Below are 9,497 nucleotides of genomic sequence, written 5' to 3'. Positions count from 1 at the left end.
TTTTCTTTTGATATCCATATAAAATTTCGATTAGAATCATATTCCTGTATTGTACGATCAATCTTTAAAACAATATCTACGACATAATTTTTTTTATTTTCAAAAACTTAAACTCCAATTTTTTTGATTAAAAATAAAAAAATTCAATTATTACACCACAATTCACACTCATTTTCACACTTAAAACTATTTTTTAAAAAAATAATATAATGGTTGATAGATAATATATGTGATATGATGCATAGCACGGTGTAGACTGCAATTTTTGGAATTGATTGCCTCAACGATAATCTTTATTTCGCACCAAATGATTCAGCGGTTGCATGGTCAAAATTATGAATTGTATATCAATATTGTTTTAATTGAGATATATAAATATTACAAGTTTTTATTGATAATTTTTTTGATTGACAGCTTTGTGATTGATATTTGATACGGTAAACATCAATTCAACTTACAAGACTTCTATCGTTTAAACATCAATTTGACTTTTTAATTTACAAGACATTTATTATCTATTATTTAAGAAATCTAGTCGGTCAAATCCATTTTTTATTTTTTTCTAGTCAATATACCCATACTATATATTTCTCGACAATTTTTAGTTCAAATAATAATGTATGGCTTGTTATTTAGGTTAATTCTCTATTTATTTATTTAGCACATAACTTTTTTCATTATATAGGGGGCATATAAAACCAAAAAAGGGAATTTGTTTCTTTGGCAGAGAGGTAAAAAAATGTGTACGTGAATTTTACCCTTCAATTATAAAGATAAAGAAATTATTTTCAGTAAACAATTTAATACAAAATGAGAAAAATTGATTATCAACAAACCTAGGAAGATTATCAAGCAGAGAGATTAAAAAGTGTATATTTTAATTAATTAAATGTATTGAATTAAATATTATAAAATCACCAATTTAAGGAATGAAAGCACAAATTTCCCTTTTGGATGCATAAAAAAGATTAGATTGTTAGATAGATACATTTAAAGATGAATCTAAAATGGGGTCAATAGGAGATACTAATTGATTAGTACTAATTAATTACCTATCTAAGTATCACAATCATTTCAAGTCAGCATCTAATTGCAAGAGTCAACAACAGGGATTTTTGTTTTCATAATGGAAAACAGATCTTTGAAAATGATTAGATTTCATACCAAAAGTTTAATTTAATCTTTTGAAAATTATTGCATTTTTCTTGGTGTCCATACTTTTCTCTTCTTAGCAGCAATCATGGACCATATATATTACAAACTTATTATTCTAATATATTTGATTAAGCGATTTAATTATAATCTATTTTTTCTTCGATACTATATGTTATTTAATCTTTGAAAAGCAAATATGAATTTTTTAATTTGTCACTTCTTCAAATATGGACACTTTTTAGGGAAAAATACATGTGCGATAATGTCTTTGAATATTTGCTATGCAATGACATAATTATAATACTTGATTATTCAGATTATGTAATTAGACAAGTCCTTTCCCATGGCTTTGAGATGACTTGTATTTTTATTTTATTTTATTCATACCAAAAAAAGAAAGTAATTTGAACACTCAACAAAAATGTGTAACAACTAATAAAGACATTATCTAACTTATATTTCTCAACCAGCTTCATCTTTAAATTTTAATAGTATATATTTTTTGATAAGGACTTTCTTTAATCAACAATTATAACAGTAGCTAAGGCAACTAATCAATCTATACTACATTAATTTTTAAAACATTTTAATATTTCAGATTATTATTTCAATTGATTGATATTTGAAAAATTAAAATCGATCAAAAATTTCTATGATTTATCATTTGTATCTATCTAAAATATCTGTCTTTCATAATTTTGCCTCAAAAGTGCAATTTATAATTGCTTACTATTGATATTAAGATAATGAAATATAAAGTCATATGGTAGAATTATGAGGACTATTAAAAAAAAATGAAAATGAACTATCTTATTGGAACTTATAATCTATCATGGAAAGACTTTCTTAATTAATTAATTTCATTACTTAAAATTAGTCTTCCAACATACTATATATATACTTCTACGAATACTCAATAAAAATGTGTAGCAGCCTAATTAGGACTTTCTCTACCCCTAAGGTAACAATTCATTAACAGTTCGATTGGTGGATATATATACTACATTCATTTTTCAATCATTTTGATATTGAGTTCTTGACCTATTTTTTTTTTTCCTTCTTCTTAATTGTTATTGTTAATGGTAAAACATCAAGTCATAATTATAATTTATGAGTGTAATTAAATTTTTTGAAAAACGAACCCTCACATTGAAATTCATAACCTTTCACAAAAATCTGACTTTTTTTCAATCAATTTCTATCACTCAAAGTTAGTCCTTTTACGATCCCTATGTCCTTAATTAATTACTTGTCTATTTTTATTTTTTTGGTTATTCCTAATTATTTGTTCATTTTGATAAATAAAAAAAGAATAATTTATTTTTATCTATTATATCCTTAATTAAGTGGTACTTTGAAAAATGTAGAACTTCTTAAAAATTTTAATTTTTAATCTATCCACCCTATAACTAATAGAGATAAAATAATAAACTCAGTATGTCAATTATTATTTTCATAATTGACGTATCAGTTAAAATGCTGACAAATAATTAGGGACAGAAAGGGAGTAATACATATTATCACTATCAAACACTCAATACAAGCGTGCATGCATCAACTATTTATGACTGAAGACTTTCTCTAATCTACAACATTTCTCAATCACTTTCTCTCTAATGTTCTTTTATGAAGCAGTTAAAATAACAACTATAGCTAAGACAGCAAAGTTATTTATAGTCCAACATATCAATATACTACATCAACTTTCAAAAGAGTTTAATATTTATAGAGATTTTGAGACTTTAAAAATAAAAATCAACCAATGAATCAACGAATATCATTAAATAAATTAAGATTTAATTAATAGGATTGGTCAACAGTAATTTAATATACATGTAGTTTCAATCAGCCTAATTAAATTATTTGCATAATTCTTCCTTAGTTATTTTCTCCTAAGATTATACCTACTTAGTCGTAGACAGTGATATAATATGTATTTTATTGACATATAATAGATAGATAAATAAGATAAATTACTAACAAATTGACTTGTTCTATGTCCCATCATTAATTATCTTTAATAGTTCCTACTATAAATTACACATGTTGAAAAATTCCGTTTTATATAATTAATTTTAATAATTATAAGTGAGAATATATAATTGTATATGTCATGTATGTTTCACATTCTAATTATTCATGTGACATGTATTTGAAAAAGAAAACACTATAAAACAATTAATTAATGCTCAATATTTTTGTTATTTATCTATGTATAGTTAATCCTCTTTCTTCTTATGCATATATACCTTGAACCGTATAAATAATTATTCTTTTCTGATTTACCGTTTGCATTACATGATAAAATCTATCTATCTATATATATATAGAGAGGTATACCTATTTAATAAGAATTTATGAAAGTTAGAGAGTAGAATATTTATGCCACTTATTAGTAGAAAAACAAATATATGTATACAAAGTACAAACCATATTGTTGGGTAGTAATTCATATTTGCTATAGTTATAGTTTGCATAATTGCCCTCTATAGTAAATAAGTTATGATTATTTTCGCTATATATATGTACAAAAAAGCTAGGCTATTTCGCTATATATATATATATATATTCGTTGGCTCCTCTTCAGATTTGTGTGGCAGGTCATTTGTATAAGTTGTTAGTAGTCTCTCGTTTGTATAAATCATTTGTATAATTCGCTGGCAGCCTCTTCAAATTTGTATAATTTCGCTTGCAGACCATTTGTATAAATTGTTGTCCGACTCTCATTTATATATATCGTTGACAACCTCTCAATTCAATTTTATGTGTTTGTATACCTGCATAAAATTTAAATTTATATATAATTGAATCGAAATAAAATGTTTGTATATCAAATATCTCTCTCGCTTTATACAAACATTATACATTGTATTTTGTATAGTCTGTGTTTGTATAAAACGAGAAAGAGAGAAAGACAGAAGATAACTGGACAGGAGAAAATTTGCATTGTATAATTATAAGTGTATAGGACAAAGATGTGTATATACGATTTTCTCTCGCTTTATACAAACAGAAATACAATTTATACATTTATTATTGTATGAAGCGACAGAGACGAACGAGAATTTAAGGGAAAATGAAACTGACAAAAATTTACTATAGGACACAATTAAATCAAAATATAATTTTAACATTTTATTTAAATTATTAATTTACCACTATATAAAATTTTCCTTAAATTAGTCGACATCACTCGTGCAAATGACATGATTTATCACATGAATGCATGTATAATTGGTAACTCGGACAAGTTTTCTGGGAAAGTGAAGGCATATGTTTTAAAAAACAAGTCATATTCAGAGTAGGAACAAGATAAAATTCACAAATTTAACTCCATTTTTTTAGCTTATATGGTTTTAAATAATACTTTCTCTGTCTTTAGTTACTTGTCTATTTTTTTCTTTTTTAATTATCGCTAATTACTTGTTCATTTTGAAAAATTAAGAAAGGGCGACCTTTTTAAATCTATTTTACCTTCAATTAATTATTTCGAAAATGATAAAAGTTTTTGAAAATTTTAAATTTTTAATTCATTCACTTCATAATTAATAAGATCGTGAATCATTATGACTAATTATAGATAAAATTGGCTAAAATTTCTACCTACATGCCGAAGCAAAACAATGATCGACATTTGTTAAGAAAAATTGACACACTTAGCTAGCGTTTGACCATAGATTTTCAAATATTCTTGGCAAATATTATTTGGGTGAAAATTTGAGTGAAATTTTACCATGTGTTTGGCCATAGTAATTGGGAGATATATTTCACCTTTTTAAAAAATATGTTTTATACCCATAAATTTTTAAAACTATCAAAACTAACTATAAGTTTGTATTACAAGTCAATTGGATGCTCGTTGCAACAATAACAAATGGTGTCCATGACACTAGAGCAATATGATAGTTAGGAGTGAGTGCAACAAACATCATTCCATAAATCTTGAGGTAGACAAAGCACATGACTTTGTTACCTTGAGTCAGTTTTTCATCAACAATTTATCATCATTTAATATTCACTGAATATTTATCACTACTTTGGTATTCACGTAAAAAAATTATGTAATACAACGCAAACAACTACGATAAAGGGTGCTTTTGTAAAAGATAAAAGTTTGGGTAAAATTTCAATTTTTAAAAAATCCCAAATAATGAGATTTGACCCAAATGCTAAAAAAACTAGTATTTATCAAATAATAACAAATTGTATGAACAAACATTATTTGCTAAATTTTTTCCAAATATTATTTGGGAAATTTATGGCTAAACGGGCCCTTACTGTAGTATGCCACGTGAAAATTTTCAATTTGGATCCGAAATTGAATTGGTTCAGATCTAGAAAGCCCAACCAGAAGCACAAAATTAAATTCAGAACTAAATTGATTTTAGGATATGCTCAAAATTGAATTCAGAACATTTCGGGTCCTCCAGCATAACCCGATTCTTCTATTGGAGCAATATTTCTCCACCCTCCCATGGCAATTTTTTGGAACTAGGGCTAGAGAGTACAACCATGGCGTTTTGGTGTAGAGTGAAGAATTCCAAAATCAAAACCCTATCAATTCATTTGAAAAGGTGTTATTTCCAATGCCCTCATGGTTCCAATTCGCTCATTGCTAGTGCTTCACATCCTTCAGTCCGAGTTTTCGGCAACTCCAGCTTGACTATCCCGAAGAGTCCGTTCGAATTTTCGCAAAGTGTCAGGCGCTTCGCTGCACCTGTACAGGTACCTAAGTAGTCAAGATCATGTTGTTATTTTTATGTCAATCGATACGCATACGAATTTGCGTGTACTTATCAGTTTAATTGGTTTGGCAGGCGAAGACGAGGAAAGAAGAGAAGGATACGAGTGGTCCCAGATTGAATCGCGAGATCACCGCGGATATTGTTAGGCTTGTACTTGACGAAGGTGATTTTATAATGAACTTCAGCTCTTCTTTTTTCTCTGTCATTGTTGTAGGAAAGTCGATTTTTTATGAAGGAAGACGCTAAGTTCGTTATAGTATTGTATTGTACTACAGTAGACATGTTGTGGAATTTGGTTTCCAAATTTCAATACGGCTGTCATACCGGATGTAATCTCGAGAAACAGGCCTCTTGGGAAAACTCAGAATGCTAATTAAAAAGACAAAGTTCTTTGGAGTGTGAATATATTACGTGCATATACATATCTAGAATACTCCTTTTGGCATGTTTTGACTACAGTTGCTTAATGGAACAAGAAGTTGTGTGATTGTGAATTAATCAGGATAGAATGACCACTTGTTTGTTGTGCTAGATGTAACAGATTCAATAGGAACACTTTTAGTTGCTTTATTTCTTAATTGCCTTGGCTGAAAACATAGCAAGGCATTTTAGCAGAGAACCAAGATATCAGGCAAGATTTTGGTGCTGGGTTTAACATGTGAGAAGGCTTAATGAACATTTGAACAATTCTTTATGCGTTATAGAGAATATTAAAATGTGTTGCAAAATTGTTGGATACTCTAATACATAACAAGCATTATATGTGTATTGACAACCCTGCAACCTCCAAAGACATGCATACTGTGTTCATGGACCTTTCATTGTACACTTTTCTTGTATTACTCTGCGTTAAATTCCATTTGAAAATAATAGAGGAGCTTTAGTACTTCAAACTGTTATACTCATATTTCAGATCCAGTATTGTATTAATTGCTATTATATGATAAAGTTTTTGTTCCTTTAGGTTTCATTCTTTGCATTTTTGCAGGTCATCGCGTAGTGTCAATACGCGAAGCTTTGGAACTTGCTAGAAGTCTCAACCTTGATTTGGTGGAGGTAAAGAACTGTCAATCATGAGACTAATTAAAAAAATCAAATCATGAGACTTGGTACAGTAACGAGAGTGGTACTACTGGTAGGAAAGCGTACTAGGATAAACTAACATGAGCATCAAATTAGTGCTTATTATAACATGAAAACACAATGAGGAAAATAAACTTTCTTGTTGAAGACCTTGTTACCTTGGTATGGTGATGACTGAGCAAGTTGTCAAATTGATGTTGCTCTGTTTCTTGTTGATAGGACAGTTGGTCCCTAGAACATTTTTCCCTTTCCTGAATTCAGCACTCTTCAATTCATGTTTGTATTATTCAATTCCTTACTCATCATTTCTGGTTTCCGTCAAAGCAGCTCAATATGCCATTAAATGGCGCCAATAAGAAAAATCATAAAGAACTGATTAATCAATCTGGTGGATTTTATTTTGTTTATTGTCAACTTCTGCAATAGACACTAAAAACTCCATGATTTGTAATTTTCTATTAGTTTGATTCTGTTGCAATTTGGGGTCTTGTGTACATAGGTTGTTAGCGAAATGTGACTGATATCTGTTCATTGACTGAATAAGATGATTTCTAAGAGAAGTTTTGCGCATAAAGATGTCCAGTTTGTAGAAAACAAGGATTTATGTTGTTGAAAGAAATGCATACCAAAAAAAATCTTGGGTTTGTTGCTACTAGGAGAAAATTATATTGAAAATGTAGTTTTATTTTAACAAAAGCCCTGAAGGAGTAGTCTTAATACCAATTTGATGTAATATTGATATGTGAAGATAAGGTGTTTGAATATCAAGTACGTCATCTTTGGTCACTGAAACTTACAAAATCAGGATAAGGAGGACCTACCTACTTCTGTTACTGGACATTCTATACTTTTCCCTATATTCAGGCAAGACAAGTAAGCAAAATGTGAATAAATCAAAATTTCAAAGTTACCAGTCTAAAAAAAATAATACTCAAATTTTCATTAGTATTCTTATATACCGAATGGGAGGTCAAATAAGGAAAAAGAAAGTTTGTAAAAGCGAGCTTGTTTCTAACTTTCTATATTCCAGATTGAAGATACTCCGACATGTGAAGTATCTCTCTAATGTTACCACTTTTCTTGACAAAAGATGTGACTGGACCTTAATCATCGGGAACAAATAGCACTGCTGATCCATTTTTCTGTTATTCTCTGTTTTGTTCTTCACTTCTGCTTGTATGTTCAATTCAATATTAACAGGGGAGATAGAGGGAAGGGGTCTAATGAGTGTAAAATATGATTACTCTGATAAGGCAGAACCATTTAATAATATGTGGTTCCATCTGAGATGCTGTATTCTAAATTGGGTTTTGTGATTTTGCAGGTGGCACGGAACAGCAAACCACCTGTTTGCAGAATTATGGACTACCACAAAGAAAAATATCAACAACAAGTGAAGGAGAGTGCTAAAAAAAGCAAGGCATGTTCTCCATTCACAATGCCTTAGTTTCTTGCAGTGTTGCTAAGCATCAGTTAATGGTGTTTTATGTTATACCTGTTTCACCCATTAGCTTTAACATCATATGGTTCTGGTGTTAGTTGTGAAGTTAAATTTGTTTAAGCTTAAAAAGCTACCATATCTAGTTGAGGATCGATTTTGAACAAGTCTGATGGAGTTGAGCTCAATGAAGCTACCTCCGTTCTTTTGTTCAAGCTAATTCTTCAATGTCACTTGATCTCAAGGCATTGTAATCATGCATGTCCTATGCATAAATGGTTTTTCCTTTTCGCTATTGTGGCAGTGTTTTGTTTGCCTTTAGATAATAAGCAAGAATCAGATAAAACTGGCATGCATAAAAATTAGATTTAAAGGGGCACTGTGCAGTGGTTTGCAATCCCTTTGCCTCTGTTTTAATTAGTTATTTTTAACACTTGATTTTTCGTGATATATTTGCAGTCTGAGTTAACTTTGAAGAAGGGAGATTGTAAAGAAGTCCGATTTGTTGGTAAAATTGTAAGTCTCTTGCTTGTTATCCTATCTTTATAGCATTCCCTGAGCTATCTTGATTTTTCATGTCCAGTTCCTTGCGCATGACTATACTACAATAGAACTAAGACTTTTGTCTCTGCACAGAAAATTGGCATTTCTTATTGAATTAATGACTAAGCTGAATAGTTTTGGGTAGTTGATTACTTGAGTGGAAGAAACTTAAAAAGATACCCACCTTTTGCGGAATATAAAACCATGGAAGCACAACACATAATTGAAAATTGTTTTGAGGTTTTGTTATAAAAAAATAAAAAATTGTTCGAGATTCTGCAGTTCTTAGTTACGATGCAACAACAAAACAACATGTCCAATGTAATCTCACATGGGGTGTCAGATATCAGTTATGATGCATTTAAACTAGTTATGGAGTCTCTCTCTCCTATAATGCAGGAAAAAAAAGACTTGCAAAATAAAGCAGATACAGTTAAACGGATGATGGAGCGCGGCTATCGGGTGAAGGTACTTGCTTAGCCTTTAAAATACTCCCCCCCCCCCCAAAAAAAAAAAAAAAAAAAAAAAAAAAA

The 9,497-nt window shown here is 29.5% G+C and overlaps 1 protein-coding gene across 1 annotated transcript in view; it reads left to right on the top strand.

The window, feature by feature from the left end:
- The first annotated feature begins 5,535 nt into the window (after nt 1-5,535).
- LOC107008380 (translation initiation factor IF3-1, mitochondrial) overlaps nt 5,536-9,497 on the top strand; it is a 7,340-nt gene continuing 3,378 nt past the window's right edge. Inside the window, exons 1-6 of the mRNA XM_015207391.2 lie at nt 5,536-5,880; nt 5,973-6,063; nt 6,889-6,956; nt 8,308-8,403; nt 8,881-8,937; nt 9,364-9,432. Of these exons, the coding sequence (XP_015062877.1) occupies nt 5,668-5,880; nt 5,973-6,063; nt 6,889-6,956; nt 8,308-8,403; nt 8,881-8,937; nt 9,364-9,432 (594 nt within the window). The 5' untranslated portion in view covers nt 5,536-5,667. The remainder of the gene's footprint in view (nt 5,881-5,972; nt 6,064-6,888; nt 6,957-8,307; nt 8,404-8,880; nt 8,938-9,363; nt 9,433-9,497) is intronic.

Source organism: Solanum pennellii, chromosome 1 (genome assembly GCF_001406875.1).
Source record: "Solanum pennellii chromosome 1, SPENNV200".
Classification (NCBI taxonomy): Eukaryota; Viridiplantae; Streptophyta; class Magnoliopsida; order Solanales; family Solanaceae; genus Solanum; species Solanum pennellii.
The sequence above is the reverse complement of the archived record's forward strand: the minus strand, read 5'-3'. Positions and strand labels throughout refer to the sequence as shown.